Below are 27,329 nucleotides of genomic sequence, written 5' to 3'. Positions count from 1 at the left end.
ACGTTTCAAACAGCGCTACATAACTTTACTGATAAATACCTTATCTTGTCCCGTTGTATACAGTAAAAGGTTGACCTGAAAAAAGAATTTTGTTTCCAATCTGATCTCCATTTAAGCCCTAAATGAGAACACACCTCACTAAAAGTAATTTACGACAGTGTACGTGAGACTGCGGGCCAGAAGGTGGCGAGGCAGTCCAATTAAAACAGATCCTTCGCACAGGATCTTTAACGATCTCCTTCCTCATGATTGATCCCTTTCCTCAAAGAAGCTTCTGAACAATCATCCTGAATTTTAAAGGGATAGGAGACAGGAAATGTTAGCTTGATAACTGATTTCTCAACTTCACATGTAAGTTAAACAAGGCTTTCTCCCTTTTAACGAGCTCTTTAACTCTTGAACTTGAAAACCCAAAATCACTAGTAATTAATTTTCAACAAAAAGCAACTAAAACACTTTCACTCAGTCTTTAAAAGATCACAATAAATTATCTCTCTCTTATGACTTGTCTTTCTTGCTCAACACTTAGCTGTTAAGAATGTGACAGGAGTCAAATAGAACTTCACACAAAACACTTCATTCAAGTGCCATCTTGAAATTAGTCAATACCAATACGAGGGTCGATGCCAAGAAATAAAATCCTTTGGTATTGGTCACGCTGAAGAACTATTCCCTTTTTCCTTTTCTCTGCAGCTTCTCTTGGAACCAATTCTCTGTAAGATACTTTCTTATAAAGTCTTTATTTTACTACTAACTTTCATAGTGAGTTCAACAAGTGCACTTCTTTATGCTCAATAAGTTTATAAAAGAATGAATGGGAGCTTCAACTTGACCATACAGAAACACTTGGGGGATATGAAGTAGAAATCAGTGGTAGAATATTAAAAATTATGATTATGTGCTTCTCTATTTTTATGCTTTGTTGCAAAAGTACATTTGAAAATTCATGCCTAACAGCAATCTCTTTCCTTCAACATCAGGTATATAAAATGTTGCTCTCAAAAGTCTCTTTGTCTCACACTGGTGTTTTTGAAAAAGCTTATTTCAGCCTCTGACTGACTTTGCTTTAGTTGCTAACTGCCCTTTGGTTGACCAGTCCTGGAGGCCTTGGTGTTTGAGGCCCATTCCTCCAATGTGTAATCAACCAGTTCGGACGTTCTCATGCAATGATCCTGATACTTACAGCAAATCTGGAAATCTCTAAAACGAACCTTTTTGAGCAGCTTACAGACAGATTTTTACAACATGTAGAGGTTTTTTTTTTTTTTCTTGCATACTTTTGTAGGGACATCCTGCATCGTTACTTTACATCCAAAAACACTGGAAACCATAATGCCCTCTACTTAAATAAAAGACGCAGCCCACTTCTCTGCTTTGAGCTCAAGCATGCAGACTTGACATATAATCCATGACGTATGATCACTGCTACGCTACTCTTTCCAATCATTTGAAACAGTAACAGGGGTGTTAGAGGACTGCGTTGAAACAAAATGACATAACATAAACCAAAAAGTCAATAAAACTGAAACAGTGTTCTTGTTGTTCCCCATCGTGCGGACTCTGATGAGACTGCGCTACTCGTAAACAGATGCTTTATCTGATGATGTAGGCGGGCCATGTCTGTGCCTCAAGTCTAGCTCACACAGAAGTAGTGTAACCGCAGGCTCTACTGGCCAGCAGGGGAACGGCGCTGTGGGGGTGGTAACTTTTCTGACACCTCCTGCTTTAAACCCCAAAAGTCAGAAAGATTGTGAGGCTCTGCTTTCATGGTCCGTATTCATACTAAAAATCAAGATCAAGCGAGCTTTTGACCTTCTGCAAATTGGGGTAGTCTTTGGTTTGACAGATAACTAATAAGTCGGGTTTTATACACATTTTCATAAAACACAGTATAACACAAAGTGTTGAACACGAACAAGAATGAATAAATAAATAGATCAATAAATAAATGATTAAATAAATTAGCAAGTAATCCCTAGTCATGAATACTAACATGTGGAGGAATCTTTCAGAATAAAAGACTCAAAAAAAAAAAAGTTCTGAGGTGAGGGAATGCTATTATTCAGTCTTAAAGAAGATATAGTTGAGGTAATATTTTTTGTTTGTTTTTCCTTAAAAAATAAATAAATAAATAAATAAAAATAAAATAAAATAGGACGCTAAACAACCAAAGTGACAAATCATCTAGAAGATAAAATTTACATTAAGCAAAAATGAATCATTATAAAACTAAAACAAAATTATTTGTCCACATAATGAAATTATATCAGATACTTTGAAAGTAATTGAAATAAACGGAAATTTAACTTAATATTTTTTCAGTCAAGTAGTCCTGTAAATTGCCATAGTTCAAACTCATGTTGTGCTTGAGAGTTGTTTTGTGTCTGTTTTCTTCAAATTGGTTGACCTCCTTATCAATCTACTCCTTGCTCATTTTAATATCCCTACGAGGTTATCTATTACATAAAAGTAAATAATATATAATAGAAAGGCTTTCTTCAATTTCTAAAAAAAAACTCTGAAGTGGAACATGAGCTTATTCTGCTTTTGAAGCAGAGGAAAATAGTAAAAAATCTCTGCCAAAAGATTTTCTCTGCTTCAAGGGTTCCACTAGGGAAATGCATCATTACCCACAACTTTATACGGTTGAAAATCTGTCAAATTGAAGCAGACGTGAGTCAGCGAAACTGGGTTATTTCCTCGCCCATTCAGAGATGGCTGAAGTCTCATGATCTGAGCCTTTTGTGTTCTTTTGTTGGCCTGTTAGCCAGTGCCGGAGTTCAGCGAACCACTCTCTAATGTTTCGTCTCTGGGTGATAATGCACTTTCATCAGGGGAAAGCTACTTATCAAGCCCTCAAATCCAAAAAGTGCACAAACACTGTCCCTCTTTGAAGATTAACGCAGCTTCTTTTGAAATGCTTCGATTGATTTAAAATCAAAGATGACAAGAAACTCAATTTTCTTTTCCTCACCCCCACATGTCACAGCTTGTTAATTATACACGTTACACTGCTGGTTTGAGAATTGCCCTAATTTTTAACTGTAAAACGTCTCTTTTCAGACCTACCAGACGTAAAAAAACTCACTGTAAGCTCCCTTTTAATTAGCTCATTAAAACAATCTCTGTTTGCAAGGGCTGATAGTCAACCGGGGACTACTTTGTCCCCACTTTTGTGTTTTTTTTGTCTTGTTGCTAAAGCTATTTCAGCTATGAGACATTCCCAAAAACTCTCAAAGGAAGACATGAACTGTTTTCCCCATTTGTTTACATTTGCATTCACCCCACTAAAGCCTGTTTTTTACACATGAACTCCTGATGTGGTTCAGTGCGTAGGAGGAGGGGTGTTCCACGCTGAAAACAGTCTCCGGTTAATATCACTACATCATGTGTAATGAGATTTCCATGATACCAACACAACAGTAGAAAACAGGAAACGGACAAATAATGAGAGCAGTTTCAAAGCAGATGAAATCAGCTTAATGTGAACATTATATCGCCCACTCACCAGCAGTGCATGTTCCACTCCATAACCAGCTGCGTTTGCTCATTGTGCCACTGCATTGTCATGCTGACTTTTACTAGAAGCCTGGCAACAAGTCTGGGTAAAGTCAGAGTGAATGGATTCAGCTGTCTGTATTTACACATGAGCCACTCCCAGACCTTCTAAGAGTTATTTTTTGCCTGTGTGAAAGCAGCTTATGATAGCTGAATATAAATCTAACCTGAGCCAAATTGTAATAAAACAGAATACATCATAACACCTGTCTGGGATTATGAAGGCTCTTTTTTTTGTTTTGATGTTACAGCCCCAAAATCTCCAGGACAAATGTGGAAAAAGCCTGTCAACCTCCTCCTGGTGGGCTTTGACTCAATTCAGCATCAGTCTTGACAATACCTTGCTGTATCTGAGCCACAGCAGGGTAAGTGGGTTGAGTTGGCTTTTGTTCTTCTACATCGCCTTCCGCAGGGACCGCTGGCACCGTACAGAACCGCAATAAAAGACACAGCCAGCTGTGTCGGCCAGTGAGATCCGCCTTTCATCAAGCTAAACCAGGCTTACACCAGCCCGTCAATTATTAAACGGCTGAAATAAGGAAATGTGTATAAACCCCCTTCCCTCGATCAACAGAGCACTCCTGACACCCTCCAGTGGTATTGAAAAAGACAGATTGTTTGAGGTGATGAGATTTGGATTAAGGTTACGTAGAGGGAGACAACACGGTGACGATGATTGCTACAGAAATGCTGCCGTGTCAGAGGAGAGAATCAGAACATTGCTTTTGTTTTTGAGGAGATTGCAGTCAAGCTGAGCACTGGTGCCAGATGTATGATTAACACGGCGAATGCATGACTGCACACACCTCTGCCTGAGTCAGGGTCTCAGAGCGGTTTCTGGGCCTGTCTGCGGACCCAAAATAAACCAGCATAACAGCATGTGAACTTATCTTTGACACACTTTATTTACAGAGCACAGCAATCTCAAACTGATGATACATGCTTGACAGTCATAAAACACATCTAATGTTTTTTTTTTTTACTACGTTAAAAAAAATAACTTTTTAAGGTTAAACTAAGCAGCTTACTCAAATGCCTGATACTAAGTTCTATTTAAACTGTTTTCAGAGAGGCCACCAACATTAGAGCTGGGGGATATGAGAAAAAACCCTATCACAATATTTTTTTTCACATCAGTCAAAATATGTATTGTGATATAAATCAAATAATGATTTGTCAAGCTTAAATACCCCATTATTCATGAGTAAGTTGTGAAGACATCAGAAGGTTATTTTTGATTTTGAGTTTTTTTTTTTTTTTTTTTTATGTCACAGGTTTAACATGACAGATGTACTGAAGAACACTATACAACTACTTTCAGGCGTGGACACGCTACAGGATAATTGGGCTGACAATCAAAGCCAGCAAAGGCCTGAGTGTCTGATGTTTGCAAATGACATCCTGTGTGATTTTCCTGTGGTGGGGGGTTCCTTAAGAGTGATTTTTCCTGGCCGGAGCTGCTCGAAAGGCCTCTGATTGAGAGATCATAGATAGTGAACATGTTTAATATTCGAGACAAAAAATCCTGAACTGTGTAGGGTGCTCTGAGAGACGCCAAGCAGGTACAGCATGTAATGTCACGCGTCTCGGAGCAAAGCCAATCAAGACTCGACCTGACTCAGCTGACTGACCGAAGCTGACTTTTTGTGTCTTCTTCTAAATTCTAGAGGCCGATAAAAACCAGTCATTGCTTTTTCCTGTTTGTCTACACGGAAGTCCCGTTTTACTACGCAATATTTGGAATATTGAGCATGAAGAAGCTGATCCCCTGCTGAAGAATCAGCGCACACCACACACTATAAGATCAGAACAGAGAAATCTTGTGCGAGCCGTCTTTTGTTATCATCAAGTGCGTGCTCTCTAAATGTGTGACGTTTTGAAGAATCCTGTAATGTGTGCCAGGCTTCAGATCAAACAGGTAAATCTACTTTACTTTTTTAGTGGGCATGTTGCAGGTGATCTACAAAGACTTTCCAAGAACTGCGCAAGTGATAATGGGTACAAACCACCCTTTTCAAAGGAGGATTTGGGAGAGCAGAGTGGCCATAAATGAAAAGTGAAGTTTGAAGCCATGGAATTGAAAAACTCAAATGTATGGGTCACAGGCTACTGCATAGGCAGTGAGAGCTGTGTTCAACGTGGTGTGCGCCTATGCCATGACACCTGGGCTGTTATTGTGCACATGAAGCAACTGGTTGGTGCTGTGTCTGGGCAGTGATCCTTCAACTGAGCCGCTGGTGGATGAAGAGGGAGGTTCATCTCCTGCGCTCTCCAAAGAGCGTCCACTACGCATGAGTGGAGACCAGTGCAGCCAGCGATAACACAAAACCTCAGTTGAAAACAATTCAAGCTCAGAAGTGGCATTGTTGGATAGACAATATGTCTCAATTTTTTTTATACTTCCGATGGTCCAACTGGGATGATATTCACATGGAAGATTCACTTTCTTCCTTTTCTTTTATTGCCACGTCCCTATCACCACAGCCATTTGTGTGTAACACTGTGCCAGTTTGCACCTGCCTTTGCATCTCCTCTTCATCGCAGATACAATTGGGTACTCACACGTCTGTCAAAACATGAACAAATGAATTCTATTGAAAATATATCAACCATGTCTTATATTTCTGAAGAGGAAAAGTTATTTGGGTATATATATCTTTATGGTTTTTTTGCCCATGCCTAACCAATGTCCATATGGGAGTAATAAAATGAATGCAAAGAGGAAAATACCAGAGGTCAAAGTTAAACTTAACAAAGCCCATGAAACACAAATAAATAATAAGTTGAACACATTGCTTTGCTCAGTCTTCAAGCAGGGCTCTCAATCTGCAGCGAGACTTTGTACTTGTTTCACTCAATATACAAGCACTCGATTTGGTTTTTCAAAGAAAACTCTGCAACTACAATTTTGATCTCTAGAGATTAGCTTTACACTGGGCAGATGACCCTGACTATGTTTTAAAAGCCTGTTGTTTGCTCACCACATGAAGGTATTACTCTTTTGTGTTGCTTGAAGCAATTTCTCGATGACAACTCAAGTAGCATTCAACAGCACACGCTAAATTTAGCAGCTGCTCATATTGTAAAATACAGTCTTCTGTAACATGTTGAGAAAACATGAGCACCATGTTAAGTGAAGGAGCACTTACTATGGAAGAATGGCTGGGTTTATAGAGAGAAACAGATTGTATAGGGTTATAGTTCTGGTTTGGCCACTTAACTGCTGCTGGCCCGTAGCGGCTGAATTGCTTCGTGTAATCAAATTGAGCCCAGTCGGGTTTTGCTCGATAAGAGGCTGCTTTAATAGATTTTTAATGCACAAAGAATGCAACCTGATATTGCAATTTCATGCGTGGAAGTATGCCCTTGTGGTAGAAGAAGCCATGTATTTATTTCCTAGAAGCCTTAAAATCAATTTGGTCTCCTGATGCTGTTAACCACCGTCACCTTTCGAAACTGTATATAGATGACATGTTATCATAATCAACAACATCTTGTTTCAAAAAGCTCTCACTGCTGAAGGTCATGATGTAAATAATTAACCCTGACTCACCTGTAAAGCTTCGTTTTTCATCATTTCAATCAATAAATTATAAAGAAGTAATGATAAGTTTTGCATAGTGAACAGGGATTATGGAAGATAATCCATCACTTCATTTTTCAGCCTGGGGTTTTCAGTGCACATTCACAAAATCCTCTCTTTATGATAAATACTGATGCAATTTAAATGTTTTTTGAATGACCTCATCTTAAAAGCAATAATTTACAATTATTTTGCACTACGCACTTACAGTACACATCACATTTAGAATTCAAAATATTGCATTTTGATGTATGGTCAATATGGGGCCAACCCTGTTGTGGCTGCCTGTTGCAGCAGCTCTCTTGTCTTTGTTTCTTGTAATTTTTTTGGTCTCTTTTTCACCATCTTTGAATTTGGGTTGGGTCATTACTTTATGCTGCTCATTTTTTATTCATAAACACCAAACTGGTTTTGTCTTCAGTGATATTTCTACTAATTTTTCTCCTGTGTTTGTCTGGAGATCCTACATGTAACCATAGCTGCATTGTTTACATGTGAAATCAGCCTGTAGCACGTCAATGCTAACTGGTGCAAGGCCAGATGTTTTCCCACAAATGAGAAAAAGGAGGTGAGGATGATGTGCTGGTGCTCAGGTGTGAGCTAAGAAGTAACTACATCGACCTGCCCTTCTATCCATCGATATTGGGAAGGTGAGATCTATCTCCAATGAGATGGAAAAGCTAGCTGTGCTAACCCAGCAACAGAGGGAATACCTGAGTAGCATCATGCTATTCACAGACATGGCTAACAGAGATAACACTGGACCCTGTGGAGGTAGTGGCTTGCTGAACTGGACAATGATGGACAAGCTATCATCATCTATTTTCTTATGAACCATTTTGCATTTCCTATACACTTTCCTACTTTTGTTTTCTTGATTGCTGCTGTGACTTCTCCTGACTTTCCCCTCAGGGATAAAGTTTTTTCTTTTGTATTCTATTCTAAATCGGTCCCAATTTCAGCAGTTTGGGTTAATCCTAGTTTGACATGCCGTCAATTCCCTTATTAATAGATGTTTGAAGCAGAGGTGAGAGCTACACAAATCTACCTGAACAAAACCAACTAAAAAAGACACACAAAACCCAAATTATACGCTTTAACTCAGTATAAATTTAAAGTGAACCGAGTGATCAAAGAGGATCTCACAAGGGTCTGTTGCAATTTCTTTCAAAAGCATGCAACTTGAGAGTAATCAGCACTACCTGCATCTGAGTTTCCAAGTTAGTGATCATAATTTCCCCTGGTTTATAAATATACACCTTATCACAGCAGAAGGATCCAGATTTAAGCCACATCATAAGCTACAGGATTACCGTAGTGCCTCGCCTCTGTGCAGATTATCATAAATCTCCCCACACAGCGAGGGGAGTGTGCTCAGCTTCAGAGAAACAGCCCATCGAAGGGCAGTTACAGGGCAAGACCATGGAGATCAAAAACCTTAATTAACTATTAGAGATGTTTAACCTTTTAATGAATGCATCAACTCTTTTTAGTTGTCGCAAAGCCCCCTCAAGCAACATCTCTCTTGGAGTATGAAAGTGAAAACTGGAAAAGCATAATTGATACAAAAGCACTTAGTTCACCTTCACTGCAAATATAAACAAACTAATAATTTTGCATGTTTCAAACTCATTAGAGTCATAGCAAGCTGGAATTTGCATTCTCTCATTCTCAACCTTCCCAAAAGCATTTAAGCAGAGAGAAACCAGACACACACACAAACACACACCCAGAGAAACACATGCTTGAAGCACAGCTTAAAACATGCATGAGCGAAGGCATGCAGGAGGTGAGAGGTTTCTACAAAATAGTTAGATACGGTCCAATTATTCACTTTTCCTTAGAGTCAATGCAAAAAATGTTTTTGTGTTTTGTTGTTTGTTCCTTGAAAAATAAATTTAGATAAAGAGCAAGAGATCAACACAGTGTTGTGAAACAGATGTTTAAATGTCCAGAGAAGACTCGTCATTTTTAGATTACGGTTACAACATATTCCTCTGATTCGTTTGGTAGATTATTCCGAATAATTGGAGACATCTAACATTTGAGGTCAAGCATGTTATGAACCAAGTGTCAGGGGGAGCTCAACTGTGATTCAACAGTGGCTTTTTACAGGGGGCATATTTGATAAAAGATTTACCTCTCTGTTGAGTCTTTGTGTTTTGATTTTGAGTTTTTATTTTTAGGCTGATGCGATGGATCATACCTCACACTCCCTGGAGCCAGAAATTGTGCAAGTGCAGGAACCTGTGCCATTGCCTAGCACTTCCAATGCCTCTGGTGTGGCAGCGGGGTTGTAGCTCATGTAATACTCTTGAAGCTGGGTGCTCAGGTTCTGCTCTGGCTCTGGACTCTTTCTGCGACGCTTCCGCCCCACCATGGACCTCTGCTGCAGCAACCTGGTTGCACCTGGATAGCGCCGCCACATCACATAGATAATTGTCAAGAGTAGGGACATGCTGAAGAAGAGGGCAACACTGCCCACCACCACTTTGTGCAGAGTCATGTGCTCAATCTCTGGGGGTGGTATGTGAGTCGGTCTAGTGCGAGCAACTGAGTCTCTTGGATCTTTGCTCAAGTGACCTGGAAAGGTCGGATGAGGAATAGGCCGAGGTCTGTATGGCGGTAAAGGACCATACATATGGGTTGGTGGGAAAGGTGGAGAGCCGCTCGTAGGGGGAAAGGTTGGTTCAGCTGTGGCTTCAGAAATGAGCTCTGACATCGGTGATGGGGTTTCAGTGAGGACATAATCAGTTTCCTCACAGATGCCATGGTCCCTTGTGGCTTCCATGATTTTTTCTCCCTGGAGAAACTTTGGGCTGCTGCATATCATAGTGGTGTCCTTAGTACCCCGAAAATGCCTCAACCAAGCCACCAAGGGGCATATACCAGTTCCACAATCCCACATGTTCCCAGCCAGGCTAATGGAAGTCAGCGAGATCCATGCTGACACCGCCTCCTGAGACACATTGGACAACTTGTTAGATTCCAGATTGAGAACTTGAAGGTTCGGCAAGCAATGAAACACAGCAGGATCCAGAGTCTGTATTTCATTGCCAGACAGATCAAGTTTTTGCAGTGTGTACCATGTCCATGGAAGGCCCTGGTTGACCACCCTGATTCGGTTCCACTGCAGATAAAGTGATCTCAGATTCGCTAAACGTGGGAAAAGAAAAAAGTTGATCCGTGAGAATTGGTTGTGTTCCAGATGCAGCTCCATCAGCTTCTGTAGCCCCAAAAACGTAGTGCGGGTTAGAGCCTTTATTCGATTGTAGCCCAAATCCAAAAACTCCAAACTTCTGCACTCCAGAAATGCTCGAATTGGGATGTTGGAGAGACCATTAGAGCGTAGATGAAGATTTTGTAATTTTCTTAAGCCATGGAATTGACCAGGCTGCAGGTTTTCCAGTTTATTGTAGGACAAGTCCAGACTGCGAAGATTGGGAATTCCATGAAACGTGGAATTATGCAGGGTTTTGATCCTGTTGGAGCTCAGTATTAGCTCTTTGAGCCTGCGTACCCCCTGGAAAGCTCTACTGTCAACAGTCGAGACCTGATTGTGATCCAAGTATATCCAAAGAAGTTGGCCAAGGTGGGCAAACTGGTATGGCAACAGGGTGTGCAACTCATTGTAGCGCAGGGAGAGGCCTTGGCAGCCTATTGTGACATTTTCAGGGACATCTACGAAACCAGCTGAATCACAATGGACAGTTTTCCCTTCACATCTGCAGCTATTCGGGCACGTGCGTTCAACAAAGCTGAACAACAGGGGAGCCCGCAGGAGGAGGAGGAGAGGAAAGAGGAGGCGTGTCAGTCGGCCATCAGACAACAATGGACCTGAGGGGGAAAAAGACAGAGAGAAAAATGAGTTGATTTCATAAAGATCAAGTCAAGTTTTCACATGTTAAGATGCCGTTGTTCTACTGAGTTCTAGGTCACTGGGTCATTTAGGTCTTGCTAGTCAGACAAACTGGGGTCACTTCACCTCTCCCTTGATAAGCAGTCACAAAGCCAATGAGTAGTGGAAATCTTCAAAAAGATTAAACCATACTCAAAGTAAAAAATCAAAATGAGAGCCCATCCACCAAGTTCAGCTCTGTCCGAGTTGAACGTCAACTTTCAAATTTACAAAAGCAATAAAAAAGTATTGTTAATTTATGGCTCAGTACCTAAATTATTAAGACCTTAAAACCCAATCTTTAATATTGTTTGGGAATAATGACAGGGAAATTTGCCATTTGTATATTTCTTTGAAAGGAATTACTGCAATATAACTCCTGCTACTCGACTGAGGCTTATGGCTCTGATGATGAAAGTAACATCATCAGTCTTGCAAGCTGAGAGTCACCACTTAACAGGGTCACTGATAAAACCATAACGTTGATGTCTGCCCGTAAAGCACTTAAGCATCAAATTGTTGGCCAATTAATGTAATATAAAGTAGACAGCAAAATAAATGTTAGCACAGCTACAGTGGTCAGCCATAAAACGGGGATTTCGATTGTGCAAATGTTTCTCCTTTCTCATTGCACTTGTGAATTTGATTGCTCATGAATCAGGAAGCAGCAAAGTTGATTAACAGGTTGTTAAAGTGAAGAGAAAAAGGTGTGTGAACCTGAGCAGCCTGTCTGCTACAATTTGGTGTTAGTTGCAGGTTTGTACGTTATTTTTTTTCCTGACAGTGTTGGAAATGATGATGACCCAGTACATATTTCATATTCCAGAACTTAGTATCCAGAATATTGGCATAATCTGGATCATACTTTTACATATATCAGAAATTATGGTGACCTAGTCTTGAATTCTTTTGCAAAGCAATCTGACCATTTATCGTTGAGTTATATACACATATGGTGAAAACGGCCCTATCTCACAATCATAAAGAATACTTAAAAAAAGGCCTGAAACCAGACAGTGATCCAGATCACCTCCAAAATTGGTCCTTATCCTATTTTGAACATGTCTTTGAGTTATGTTATGTTGACTTGTGTTTTTCGTAGACAAACTTACAAACTCTGCCAAAAACATATCCTCCTTGGCAAAGGCAATGATGGATATTTATTGATGGAAAAAAAATCAATTAAAGTGTGTTTATTACAGTAGCAAACTAAGGCAATGGCAGTGCAGTCGGACCAAAATGCAACAAATATCAAAATTCAAACACCCTGGTCTTACAGTTAACATTTCTTCTCCTTTGAACTTTCAAGGTCATGTTTCTCAGCTTTCATCTATTATTGTTTACATATAGGGATGCACCGATCCAACTTTTTTGGTTCCAATACCAATCACAGTACCTGGACTTTGGTATTGACCAATGCTGGTACTGGTCCGATACCAGTGTTAGATAATAACCTGCATGCTCTACTGTGGGATAACTTTAGTTTAGTTCGGTTTATTTCAATCATATTTAAAAGTATACCAACCAAAGCGACACCACTGAAAACCATGTTGACCAAAAAGGTTTAGGCTGAAGCTCCTTGGTCTATATGTGCCTAACCTTCTTACTGCACAACATTTAAACCAGAGCAAAACAAAAAGTCAAGCAACACAGCCCCAACAACCAATGAATAATTAATAACCCCAAAAAGAACTGAAAAGAAAATATCCAAAAAAGGACAGCAGCAAATATAAAAGATGCAAATACAAAAGATAAATAAATAAATAAATAAATAAATAAATAAATAAATAAATAAATAAATAAATAAATAATTCCTGAGGACTTTCCAATTATCCCCTTTTTTCCTTCTTTTCTTCCTTCCTTCCTTCTCTTCTTCCCCTTTTAAGACTGGTAATGTTTTGGCTAAAAGGCAAAAAATGAGTTCATGGAATTACTGACGTTAATATATATTTAAACTATAAAATATTCCAAATTTTTACCATCAAAACAATTCTTCAAAATGTAAACAAGTTTTTTTTCCAAATGCAAACTTTTATACCCTGCAGACTGCTAATGTAGCAAAAAACAAAGCAAGTGCATCAGAGGCAAAATAACAAGAAAAAGTAGCAAAGAGCACTACTGATCAAGCCTTGAGGGGCACCGATACACCGATAACCAATCAGTATTGGTGCATCCCTAGTAACAGTGTTTTTATGTACCGGTCACGTACACATCTACGCTGATGACGCTCTTATTTTGAAATGTCTCAGAGTTACACCTGCCTATTGAACCACTGCAGCTTGCTGTTGACAATCCTAAAAGATGGCTACTGAACTAACCATAGTAAACTATGTTTAATCACCCACTAGGAACTTCAGGCTAGTGTAAGAAGCAGCATGGCTCCACACTCTTAATAATCTGAGACTTTCTGACTCTTTGACTGACTCAAAAGTCAGTCACCTGATGGAAGCACTTGTTGACCTTTTGTCCTTTCACCTTATCATCCTGTTTGACTTTAAATTCTTCATCCAGCTGTGTAGAGCCTTGGCACTAAAAGATGTATCACTGTTCTGATGCACTCTGGCTGCTCTATATGTCAAGGGACAAATCCTTGACCCAGGGCTCCCATCTGCTCTCACGGTGAGTAATGATCAGGCTGAGGATGTTCATATCTCAACGCTGCTTTCAAATGTACTTTTACCCCCCTGCAGGCCTCTTCCTGCTTTCATGTTCACTTCATGGCAGCTGCTTTGCTGTTAACAGCATCTGAATTGTCTATTAACAATGAGAAGCTATTCTACAAAGACATAAGGGGAGGGGAGATAGTAATTGTTTGGACAGGCTGATACTGCAAATTTTCTGAGTAGGAATTAAGCAAAGGCAGAGATGACAAGCAGCTTTGTGGAGATGTATAAAGCCATAGTCGAAACACGAATCTAATTAGTTTTGACTTTTTACATTATGGAGGTTCAAAGTCTAATGGTCTTATTAATGAATACTGCCACAGGTACTGTGTGAGTAATTTCAGGTGGTGGAAGAGCTAGTCTCTGGTTAATTGCTAGAGTTATATGAATGTGTGTGTAGTATTCTGTGTGAGAGACAGATGTAATTCTTCAAGTCTGAAACTTACAAAACAAATTAAGAGAGAAATTGAACAAGATGTTGCAAAAATGACTCGGCAGCACAGTAACACTGTAAAAAATCTCTTTGCACTTTCAATATGATGTGCTTTGACATGCCGAATGTGTCATTTTTGGTACATGAGTTTCCTCTACCTTATCCCTAGAAATATGTTACAAAGATGTGAAATATGAATTCTTCCCCCTTGAGAATTATCATTCGACAACATGCAGCTTAAGTTTTTTTTATTTATTTATTTATTTTTTTACACTGCTAATTTTCAAGTTGTGGTAAGAAAAACAACTAAATTATAATTCAAAAAAATATTTTTACATTATAATAATGTGTATCTATTAAAAAACTTAATGTCAGTTGCCTAACTGCCCATATTATCTGATATGATACAAAACAAAAATCGTAAAAAAAAAAAATGAGATACCAATATTCTTGTGTGTTTTGTTAAAAGAGTCAAACATCTCAGTACCAAAACTTTGGAATTCCCCATTTTCTTCTTATCATTATTTTTTTAAATCAGACTTTAAAGAGTTAAACACCTGTTCTCTCTATTGCAGCTAAGATTGCTGTACTTTTAAATTGAAAGAAAGAAAGAAAGAAAGAAAGAAAGAAAGAAAGAAAGAAAGAAAGAAAGAAAGAAAGAAAGAAAGAAAGAAAGAAAGAAAGCAAGAAAGAAAGAAAGAAAGAGAGAAGAAAGAAAGAAACTCAGTTTACATTTACAACACTTACACTGCACTGGATAACACCATCTCTACTGCTCCATGGAGACTATTTACTGTTTATTCAGAATCAGAAATATTTAATCCCAGGGGAGAATTTTGTATCCCAGCAGTTGGAAAATAAGATGTCAAAAGGTCATAAAAATAAAATACGTGATAGAAACACAGTGAAATGAGCGATAAAGTAAGCAGTAAGTTCCAAAATAAGACATACTAGGTTTTAATAACAGAGTAAGTCTTCAAGCAAATACATGTATTGAATCCATAACCAGGCTCCTTATTAAGGCTGAGATCATGCCTGGTGCAAGTGAATAACGGCCAGCTCGTAAGACGTCTGGGGGGTTGAGCCACAGACAGCCCTAGATTGGTCCAAAGACTATAATCAAGGTAACACTGACAGACTGTCTGTGTGGGTATGTTATCTCTACATAACCCAGAGTTGAAACTGTCACAATTGCTGAAGAACTAAAGAGTGAGGATGCTTATGGAAACTAAAATGCAGTCACCACCAGCTCTCAGCATGGTGAGCATTTTCCTTTAACTGCTCTGTTTGTGCTGGTATTAGTGAATTCTCAGGAGAGTTCACTGAGTAAGGATCCCCCTCATGGATAGTGCAGTTTGCCACTGGTATTCACTCTCCAAGGGTCTTAACATATTGCTTATAGTGCTACATCGTGAAGTTGTGATTCTCCTGTAGTGCGAGGTATACCAAGACCAGTGTAACTTTCCACATTCAAAATCATTAAAACACATATTTAGAGGAGTCTTATGCTCACACCATGGACAGAGGCTATAGTCATAGTCGCAGTAGCAGTGGGTTCAACCCCTGACCTTGATCATTTACTGCATGATTTCCCCCACCCTACATCCCTGTCTCTCCACAGCTGTTCCATCCAGCTGTGCACACCCTCTGTATATTGTCACGTAAAATAACGAGACAAGCCGACAGACAGAAACACATTAAAAGCACCCATGGCTTTTTTGCACTAATGGTTACATTAATAAAAGAATAATGTCAACGTGACAAGGAAAGGAGTTGAACAGAATGGCAACCACGATAGAGATATCTGTGTAACCTTTCCTTGTTTTCTCCAAAGTTACTGTTTGACCATCAGGGATGTTGCAGGAGTTGAAGTCCTGATTGGTGACTGGAATCTGTTTGTGTGGAGGGCTGTGTTGGCCATATTGTTGCTCTCAACACTATGAAAACAAAACTTTTTAATACCAATTAAGAATAAAAATATTTTTTAGAGCTAAGTTTTTTTTTTCTTTTTTTTTTTCCTTTTTTTTTTCATCCATCCATTTTCTGCCGCTTATCCAGGTGTTTTTTTTTTTTTTTTAATTCACAATTTATTTCTTTATTTTTTTCCTGGTGTTAAAAGTTATTAACAGGACACTTTTTTTTTTCTGGTACGGATTTTGTTTGCTCTATACCATATTTTCTCAGTTTTGACTCAATATAGTAAATTTATCTATCATGGCAGCTATCCATCTATCTGCAAAAAAAAAAAAATTAAGAAAAATTACACTGGGGAATACAATTTTTGTTAAGTTAGATCTTATGGCTGTTTAACTATTTTTTGGGTGTGGAATCCAAAACTGATCTCAGATTTTTCTCTATCATGTCAAGTTTTTGAACTATAGGATCCCTGCAATGACTGCAATGTTTATTTAACACTATTATGTTTTTACAAAGGATATGGCTACTGGAGAGACTACAGAAGCAGGGATGGTCTGGAACAAAGGACACATGTATAAATTAAAAAAATAAGATGGAAAAGTTACAAGCTTTGAAAACGTAAAAAAAAAGAACAGAATGAAATGAAATACAACTTACAACAGTTTGTCCATGGTTACAAGGTTCAGAGAAAAGCCAGCGCAAATCCTCTTAACTCCTACGGTGCTAGCTTTCTGTTAGCAGATATTGATAGTACTGACCTATTGGGAGCTGCACACACAAGCTGCCAAGTAGCTGTAGATGAGTCCAATTGTAACCAGTTGGCAGGTCTTACTACAGCTAATCAGTAGAATTTTGCTCATCTGGAGGGAAGCTGTGGAGAAAAAAACTTGACGTGCCAGAAAAAAACTGACCGCAATTTTAGAATCAGCATGGCATTTTAGTTTTAATCAGCATAAAAATCTAACTCAACAGAATTTATTTTCAAATTGTTCCCAGTGTTGTTTAAGAAATCTACATACCTATGTTAAGAAATACTATTAACGTCTGTAAATTTATTATGGCCATAAATGTTGACTCTATGCAAGCTGCAGAAGGACCTGTGTTTACTTTGGTTTCACTCAAGCATTTCTGCCATTACATTTAATGCATCCCTGGCTCCTGATTGTATCATTCACTGCTGTAAACTTACATAAACACTTGTCCCTAACTTTACATAAACTTTATTCTAATGGAAGTCATTACAACAAACCTCAATCCTGAAAACAGCCCTTGATAAATGCCCTCCCTATATCGCTGGCCTGCTTTGGTTAAAATGTTCATAAATTTGAGGACCAATACTTCAGCTGGCCCTCATCAAAATCAAAGATCAAGTGTGAAGTCATTGACCCACATTTTTATCACAAGCAGTTGTTTAACTTTGGACAAACTTTTTATAAAAAACAGCCAGTGAATCGCATGAATACTAAAACAGGAAGTCATCATGGCACTGGTGGAGTGTGCAAGTCAGTATACATAAGTTTTAGAAACACAAATTGCTTCCCCGAAGAGAATGGAGGGACAGACAGACAAAAACAGACCCAGGAATAACAAAGATGGGAAAGTGCATGAATTGTTGATGCAAATTTATACGTTCCCCCACTGTCTGTATTGTTGTCACGTCTCTTTTAGCTTCAAATGAACGGTAAACGAAGTGTTGCTTTAACCATTTTGTTATGTCTGTTGCAGGTCTTGATACGTTATTTAAATTTACAGGAAAGCTTCACGACAGACATGTTTTATTCATTTTAATGGCTTCTTGTGTGTATGCCAACCAGCTGTTTCTGCATAGTCTGGCATGTTGTTCACAGAACACATTATTATGCATCATTATACCATTACTTGCAGAGTGTCACACAGCACTGTGACAGTTTCATGGCAAAGTGGGGCGCAAACATGCACTGTATCACGTCAGCTGCCCTAATCACATACTGCAGGTTTGTCACCGTGCTCTGCCTCCGCAGATGGTTTGTTTTTGGCTATTTAAAGCACAAAAAAAGACAAAAACAAGAATAAATATGGTGAAATAAATTGGTACTTTCAACAGATTTAACATCTTTTGTCTATCCTCTGAAATTTCCTGTGTTAGATGGCGGTGGAACAATACACAAATTACATCATTCAGAGTCATCTTGACTTGACATTTTCTGTTGCATTTTTTTCAGGATGCATAAATTAATGTTGGCAGCATGCTTCCAATAAGTTTGTTAAAACTCAAAAATAAAAAATAAAAATCATGCTGGGCATAAAATCAACCATCTCATCTCATCTCGCCTACCTGTATTAAATACTTTGCTCTCATTGGTGAAAACCCTAACGGCTTAAGTGATGCTGAATGCAATGTGATCCCACACACCATATTAAATCAATGAATCAATAAATGGGAAAGAGTTGTTTATCTCTGCCTGTTGACACTGTGGCAGATTGTGGGTTTCATCTTAAGTGGTCTTGAGAACCATAAAATAATGACAGTTACCAGACATAGATCCCTGATCCTGTCCAGCGATACAGAAAACTGCATCGCTAAGTAAAAGGAGCTGTGAGGAGTTCCTAAATGATCTTAAAAAAGTCTCTCCTCTAGATATATGCCCGATCCTAATCTACACTTTAAAATGAGATTATCAGCACTAATAAAAGTTACTTTGGAATGCTACTTCATAGCTTAACAATCATGTTAAGCAGGACTAGATTGTGGAGTACATTTCCCTCCCATAGGTGCAATACTCTGTATATCCTCTTTCTACTCTGTGTACAGTGTTTTTTGTATATTTGTATTGAAATTTTTCCATATTCTTTATTTAAAGTGTTTATATTCTCTATTTTAAAACTTTTTAAATTCACAATTTAAATCTTTTATGCATATCTTTATATCTTTTATCTTTGACTCTGAGAGAGCCCAGCACAAGATTTCCAGTGTGTCTGGACTGTGGGTCTAAAATTGCAAATAAAAAAACCTTGAATCCTTGATTTATTCATGGTACGTCTCAGTCTCTTTGACAACACCATGGCGGCTAACAAAGTTTACAAGTAAGAGCAGAGATCTGTGTTTTTTCTCTGCTGGAAACGATTTCTGTGATTAATTTTGTAGTGATGGTGGACAATGGAGCCTAACTGTCAGACAGAAAAAGGACAGAAGAGCAGAAGAAAGCTAAACAGGAGAGTGATACTGCCTGAGTTAAAGGCTTAAAGGGCTCAGTTGTTTACGTTAGCTCTGCTTGGTAGATTAGCACTAGCCGGACATAACCAGGATTCACAAAGATTACACATGACCGAGACGTCTCAAAGCATCAGGCTGTCAGTAGCGCTACATATAACCAGCTACTGACGTATGGTGCAGAGTTACAATGTTTGCTTGTTTTCATGTTTCAAACAACGGCACTTTATAACTGTACTTATAAATACCTTACCTCGTCACGTTTGATCTAGTAAAAAGTTATCTTGAACAAAGAAAATTAGTTCCAAAACATAAACACTCCTGGTTAAAAGTCACATCTTTACGACAGTGTGGTGAGACTCCAGGCCAGAAGGTGGCAAGGCAGTCCAATTAAAACACATCCTCCTCATGAGCAGTAATAATCACAGGAACTAAGCGTGGGATGATTAATCCATACCATTATGTTTTTACCTTGACCTTTGTGACCTGAATTCAGTCCTCAGGGCAAAAAATTACACTTTAAGAAATACTGAATTTTAAATAGTCCTGCATTCCAATTAGCCTTGCCATGGCACCTTTTACCCCACGGAAGAACCTGAGTTGCTATAACAGGAGAAAGACGCCTGATGACAGCAGTGAGAAGAAGTTATTGGATGCATTAGCAGCACTTCAAACAAAAAAGAAAAAAGAGAATTAAAGCTTTTTGTGCAATTTTTCCTCATGCAAGAGGAAAGATGGAGGACGCACTCCAGCCTGCAGAGAGTTCTTACACCTGTGTATTCTTTGTGACGATGACTGTGAATTGAATTGATGAGTGACGTAGGACTGACATATACCCTGGTGTAGTGGATGACATCACTGCAAACTCAGGGACTATAGCTCTTAAAGGTACACTCATTCAGGTTAAGATAAACACAAGTCTTTGTATTAAAGTTCAAGCATTAAATGGGAACATTTTTACATTTATTTACTTTGTATTGAGCATTTTGTCCTGAAATTCTGTCAATTTGATTTATGGACTACACTCAACCAAAACATCTTGCAGTGATAGAATAAATTGATTTTCTTCTCTTTTCAAGAGCCACTTTGCAATCTTCAGTTAATCAGATATCAGTGTTTATTGTTTCATGATGGCTTTTCAATAATTTGATCATTGTAGTATTTCTGAAGCGTGATTCCTTCCTTGTTGTGAGCTGATTGTTGCTTATTATGAATCAGCAGGCAGTTGCCCCAAAAAGCAAGGATACATAGAAAGTTGTGACAAATGCCTCTTTTCATTTTGAAGCTTTGTCACCGCAAAGCTCTCAGAGGCAGAGCTGGATGAAGACAGAGGTGTAAACATACAGAATCTATGCTAGCAAGTATGACTTTTCTGATTGTACCTGAGATGAAATGTTAAGTTCTTGTCCCAGTGGCAGGGGTTAAGGTAGAACATATAAACCACAGAATACACAGCAACAGGATTTCTGATAAATGGACAAAAAAAACCTCAAGTTTAAAAATTGGTCTCTGTTGGGAGTTCGGATGTCTTCTATTTTCTGTGAATTAACAACCAGGCAGGCAATAAAACATCACATTTTTCATATATATACTTAAAGATTCAATAAGGGTGAAATATAGGAGTAGAGAGGTGACGGGAGGTTTTGTGTGCTGGGCTGCATTCCAAAAAAAGAAAAAAAAAAAGGAAGCGGAAAAAGCCCTTGTGGAAAAAGCAGAAAAAGCAATAGAGAGTGAAAAAAAGAATACTCATTATAGTGAGTATCTGAGAATGACTGGAGATACTGGCTGTGTGGAAATATGAGCTATAAATAAATCCCCCAAGTCCTCCAAGCAATAAATGCACCGCCACTTCCATCACTAGGTACTCTGTGAACAAGCCAAGGACCCATAGCACAGTGCACAGTCATCAGTTCCCTGAATGATAATCCCGCTGGAGCATTTACAAGCCTCTGTTGTGAAACCCTTAGGGACTTTTCACTGTATTGTATCACTAAACCTAAATTTGGGATCTTGTGTGCTTGAACCCTTAATGACTAAGGAGGGGGATACACTCTGGTTTTAAAGCTTAAAATGATACCTTAGCATATTTAGTTCACTGTGGCAATAACCGTTATTGATGATACCCATTTGTGAAAACAATGAAATGTTGATATTAAGCCAGAAATGAGCCTAGAGGAAAACAGTGTAACCAGTTTGTTCACAGTAGTAAGGTGCAGTGTCAGAAGAGACAACATACGAACTTCTCCAACCTCGTAAATGTTTTTGTCATCAGTTTAGACATGATTCTGTTTATAGACACTCCTAAAAACAGAAAAAAATATATATATATTCTAATAGGGAGAAAGTGAGGAATAAAAGCAGAAAAGGCCCAAGACATGATCATTGGACCACTTTGATAACTCATCAGGGTGGTTAGGAAGCAACAAGCTCTGCAGTTCAGCAGGTGTCCACTAGAGGCTGGCTGCAGAAAGACCGGGAACACATACACCAGGCCAAAAAAGTGGACTTTTTCAATTGGTAAATCAATGGTTCCATCCCAACTTCTGCAGTCACATACCAAAGTGTCCTTGAGCAAGATGCTAAACCCAAAATTACTTCCACTGTTGGTCGGGTGTGTGGTTTCATTTACCATCTGTTTACTATACAAGATCACAGCTTTGCCCAATTAGAAGTCCAACTCACGTGACTGACAGGTGTTGCACCCTGTTGCTGTTTGTGAGGAAGCTCAAAGCCCATTTCTTGAGTCAGAAATTCCAATATGTCCTCCGCTGACGAAAACCTTCATTACTCTGTATCAGGAACAGATGGGTGATGTCACAGAGACTATGACTGTTTCCCAAACACCCACATGTGAATGTAGTATGTAGGCACTGCATACTGCCTACTTCTGTGTAGCACGACTGTTCTGTGGGGTCTGTTTTGTAGCATACTACTCTGGTTTTTCAGTTTCATAACTACAGGTGATAGATTTTTTTTTTTTTTGCCTGAATTAAAAATGAAAACAGTTATTTCTTGATCATGTGATAGTAGAATCATCATGTTTGATTTTTAATCTTTGGAAAAGGTCTGGGAGGGATTGACTTTTTATTTTTATACCTGACAGAAAAAACACTTCCATATTGTCCATGTATGGTTAAAAAAAGTAACTTTTGGTTTAAATGGACTTCAATGAATTTGTATGAGTGAATTCCTCTTTTACAACTAGAAGTGACAAGATTTACTTGTGTTTCTTTCGTGTCACTTCACTTTTATCTCACAGACTGTCAAACATTACTGTTGTTGTATTGTAGTTGTAATGCCAAATCATTCCAGTAGATGGCAGTAATTTACCAAAACCTACCACAGACGTTGGCTGTTTTCGAATTCGCCTACTACATACTGCTTATTAAAGTAGTATGTAGTAGGCACTGCCTACTACATACTACTTTCATAAGTAGTATGTAGTATGACTGTTCAGTTGGGTTAATTTTTGTAGTATGCTACGCTGGTCTTCAGTTCGAAGAACATGGAAGTTGGCTACGGCTGACTTTTTTTCCCAAAAAAACTTTATTGAAAATGTACAAAATAAACAAACCACGAGTAACTTATCTGCAAATATATTGCAAGAGAGAGCATTTTATATTAACTTTCAGTGGTGGAGATGATGAGGATTTAAAGATAACAAAAGAAATGGCTCTTATATTTATATTCCTCTGCTGCTCCGGTTGTTGTTGCTCCGCTCTCTGCCATTTTTTACTTCTGATATGGGACCAGGCACGTTGCATTGTGGATAACAGTATGCGAAGCAGACTGGTCCGATGCATACTGTGGATTTTTCCCGATTCAGTACGTCATACGAGGTAGGCACTGCTAGCATAGTATGCGAATTCGAAAACGGCCATGGACAAACAGCGTTAGCGCCGTGCATTGTGGGAAACAGTATGCCAGGTAGACTGGTTTGTTAGATACTGAGAAATGTTACTGGATCAGTAGGACAACCTGGGACTTTTTGCAAGTTTTTTTGCATGCTGCCTACTACATACTGGATCTGTGACAAAATAATAGGCACTTGTTTAGTATGTGGTTAGTAAAACAGCCCATGTCCACATATTATAGATGGTGGTAAGCTGCCTGTGGTCACACACTTGCTCTCCATCCCTATACAAAGTTAAATTGATATTAGTTGGAAATTTTTGTCACTTCAAGTTTTTAACCTTTTCACCATCAGTGTCCTCGTTCTTTCTTCTTCTTCTTTTGCACATTAATAATGGCAGACTCTCTCTTCAACTCCTTTTGCTCATGTTCAGAGTATTTTGCCAAAAAAAGAGAAGAACAGCATAGCTGAAATTTCCTCCAACAGATTACGTTGTCCACCCCCTGAGTTTTCAATAAATAGCGCAATAATATCTCTTCGCGTCATCCTTCTGGCCGTGATAATCGTGAGGTGAAGTTTTGATTTTGTGACAGCCTACACACATTGGTTCAGCAGCAGCATTTCTGCAGTAAAAGGACTGTGATGAAGAACTTTTGGATCTATGCACAGTGCCCTCCCAGGTGAGGTATTATGAAGCAGAATGAAAAGAACCTTTCGCATTAGTACATATTGATTACTTGCCTTGGCTTTTACTCTGCTGTAGTGCTATTACGGCTCTTTGGGTCTCACTGAGTTAGTTCTCTTCATCTTTAAGAGATAAGATGGATTTTGGAGAAAAATACATGCTGGGTGAAGCTGGAGAGAGCTCTCAAAGCTTTTTTCAGTCTGCTTTATTTCTAGATGAATCTATTCAGATGGTTGTGTCAAGACGCTGACGGTAAACAAAGAGTCCTGGAACAGTCATCACTGCACCACTGCTTTATTACATAGGGAACTGCATCAACTCCAACCTCTCATGCATGAAGCTGTGGATAAGTCTGTTAAGCAAGAGAAATGGCTGCAAATGAGAGCCTGCAAGTTTTTAAGTTGCTTGATACGACAATTCCGGCGAATACGCTGTGCAGTTTTCATCCTTTCATGTTTGCGACTCCAGAAAATAAGAACTGGCTTCTTCGTCTTCAAGTTGACCCTCGCACATGTCACATTCTTTTTATTTTCCTATCTCATCTTTTAGCTGTATGGAGAGCTGACCTTTTGATTCAGACAGCCACAGTCTTTTTTTTTTTTTTTCCCCTTCGATTTTTAGGGAGGTGAAATAAAGTCTGCTGGAGGACAGTAATATTAAGTGTCACGAATCAGCTCTCATGCTATAACAAAAGAGGGGGAACCCACACAGTTGTACTGGAAAGCACAAGCTATCATATTTGTGTACAGGCAGCAGGAGCAGAATACACTGTCTAAATGTGGAACACGGTCCATCTGTAGACCAGTGGCTTTAGTGAGTGGATGTGTGAAAGCTGAGTGGTGTAAGATAGAGACACAGAGCCAAACAAAAGATACTTTGCAATGGGAAGAGCCAGTTTCAGAGACTGATAGTAGGCTGATCCTAAATGCATTCTGGGTGAAGTGGCCAGTTGCATGCAGATGTACCGACGGTCTCTGCCTACCAGAATCTGAAAGAAGACACAAAACATTAGGAAGCAGCCAAGGGTAGGACACAGAAATGCAAGCTGTGCCAAAACCAGCTGGCTATCATATAAATGACTATAAAACATTTGTTCAGCAATGTTTTCCTCCCAACTGAGGAGGGCTGCACCAATTTTTTTCCTGGTCTTTTCTGCTCTCATCCCTTTAGTACCTCTTTCTGTTTGATTAACACATTGTCTGTGTTCTGTTTAAATGACTACGAGACTTGTAGTCATTGTAATGATAGTGCTCTTGATACTCTGCCAATGTGTTTTGCTGGTTAATTATCCTCTGCTATCCTTTGTTCAATCACAATGTAAATACAGCTGACATTTCAGCAACATGTGTGCCATGGAAATGCCAAGTGGTCAGAGCAGCAGGGAAGCTGATCTCTGTGCTGTGAGTGGTTTTATCAGCTCCAAGTGGATTCTGTCCTTCTCAGTTTCTGGTTTGACTTGGATGTAAACTTGAAATTTGTGTAGCATCAGGTTAAAAAGCTAAAGCTATAAAGCACCCCCAGAAGCGGCCCCCACCCACCCACGTACATGAACCTGCCAACATTACACTTTGACAAAGATGGAGAGGGCTTTATTCTGTGTACGTCCATCATCAAACTTACTTCTTGGGTGATGAGGCCTACCATTGACCATTGCTTGACTTGATCTTAGATGGCTGTGCATAGTTGTTGACGACTGGTGATATGACAGCTTAGCCTTGCAGATAGGGATGGGTACCTTTCACATTTGAAACGATATGGTACCGATGCCCGGTACCTGGCAATTGGTATTGGTACTCAACGGGACCAATTTTCTGTACTTTTTTGTGTTTATGTGATAATAAATATAAATTTGTTCAATGAGAAAATATATATATATATCAGTGGCGAACCGTGAGTACTACAGCTGGGCCTTCACCTCAGCCCTCACAGCCCAGAAAAGAAATAATCGCGGGAAAAGTAGTTAACAAAAAACAGTTTCATTGAATAAATAAGATAAAAATAAAAAAGAGGCTTTACATAAAAAAATGACTAACATTGAGTGTACAAAACTAACTAAAATAACCTAAAATGATGAAGAAAATGTTTTTTTTTATCTTTGTCAATCTGTGTCATACATAAACTCGTTACTTTTACCCATCGAGAGTACTGGCAGGCTGCCAACACTCCTGAATATGGAGGGAGTCTCCCATTTTTTTAACCCCTTCTCTGGCTGTTCTCCTGGCTTGTGATTTCTCCTGATTGTTCCTCAACTTATAGTTTGCTCCTGTGATCGCTAATATTTTTTCAAAGTGAATCAAGTCCCGTACTTGGGCGTTATATCGAAAACTCAAAAACCATCCACCCCCCACTCTTAGTTGGTTTGATCCAAAGACGCTGCAGGAGACCTCAGAGACTGAGACAGATAACTGTGCTGCACTTGTTGATGAAGAGTTTATCAGAGCCTTATCTGTTTTCTATCTTTCTTTTTTGGTGTTGACATGTCGTGAGTTAAACTGTAGCTCTGCTCTAACGCAGCATCCTCTCCAATCAGGAGAGTTTAGAGCAGCGTGAATCATATAGTAAGAAGGCTAGTGAAACGCGTGTCATTGTGAAGTTCTGTCTGTCCTCAGTGTGTGATGCACATACGCGCTGCGTGTGTTCGCGACAGCGCTCTGTCTTCCAAACAGGAGAGAGTTCAGGTGGAGGAGACTGACTGAGCCAGTGGAAGAGAGGGAGAATTAAAACCACAATGTCTTACACAGTGCCCGTGATAGATGAAGTATTAAGACATATGCACTCGCACGAGCGCGACCAGATGAAATTTTTACTCGCACACGCTGAAAAAATGCTAACAAGCTAGCCACAACTTCGCTCTTGTCTTCTGCCATTCTTTTCACCGCTCTGCTATCTGTTCGGACTTCACGAAGGCCTATGCTCGTCTGTTTTTGTCCCGCCCCCCAAAATATCAAATCGTGATTGGTCAATTTTCCTGTCTCTCTCCAAACCAAAACACATAGCCAGGCCTTCGTGAAGTCCTAACCACTTAACGAGCCAGCAAACCGGGCTCCGATAGAGATAACATGTTTCAAGACAGTAACCCTTTCATTGCTGAAGTGAACTTTGCAGTACACTTAATTTCAAAACTTACATGATGTATTAAATGTATTTTATTTAACTAAATGAGAAATAATATATATTTATATGGATATATGATACGTATATTCTTGGGTCCAGATTTTTTAAGGCCTTCTCTGAAGGCCTAGAAGTCCCTGAAGGTTCCCCACTGATATATATATATATATATATATATATATATATATATATATATATATATATATATATATATATATATATATATATATATATATATATATATATATATATATATATATATATTTTTATTTTATTTTATTTTTTTCAATTTAACACATTTATTCTTCAATGTATGACCTTATAATGCTGTGTTTGTGTCTAGCATGGACAATCTACTCTTCTTATTTTGTGAATTGGTACCCAGTACTTTTGACAGAACTCGGTTGGTACCTATAAAAGTACCTAATTCGGTACCCA

At 38.9% G+C, this 27,329-nt stretch overlaps 1 protein-coding gene and 1 long non-coding RNA gene across 6 annotated transcripts in view; one reads left to right on the top strand and one right to left on the bottom strand.

Moving 5' to 3' along the window:
* Window positions 1-27,329, top strand: part of LOC141805891 (uncharacterized) — a 147,450-nt gene that overhangs the window by 64,978 nt on the left and 55,143 nt on the right. The window lies entirely within an intron of this gene.
* Window positions 1-27,329, bottom strand: part of lrrtm4l1 (leucine rich repeat transmembrane neuronal 4 like 1) — a 97,591-nt gene that overhangs the window by 48,989 nt on the left and 21,273 nt on the right. For 3 of the 4 annotated variants that reach the window (XR_012599725.1, XM_074690921.1, XM_074690920.1), the window contains exon 2: window positions 9,348-10,978. Coding sequence is in view for 2 of the 4 variants with exons in the window: in XM_074690921.1 (XP_074547022.1) it covers window positions 9,348-10,978 (1,631 nt within the window). In the remaining 2 variants the exon portion in view is untranslated. Of the gene's footprint in view, window positions 1-9,281; window positions 10,979-27,329 lie in introns of all 4 variants that reach the window. The other variant, XR_012599726.1, reaches the window with a different exon arrangement.

The sequence above is a fragment of the Halichoeres trimaculatus genome, unplaced genomic scaffold (genome assembly GCF_033239565.1).
Source record: "Halichoeres trimaculatus isolate MK-OKI-2021-1 unplaced genomic scaffold, fHalTri1.1 fHalTri1_scaffold_16, whole genome shotgun sequence".
Classification (NCBI taxonomy): Eukaryota; Metazoa; Chordata; class Actinopteri; order Labriformes; family Labridae; genus Halichoeres; species Halichoeres trimaculatus.
The sequence above is the reverse complement of the archived record's forward strand: the minus strand, read 5'-3'. Positions and strand labels throughout refer to the sequence as shown.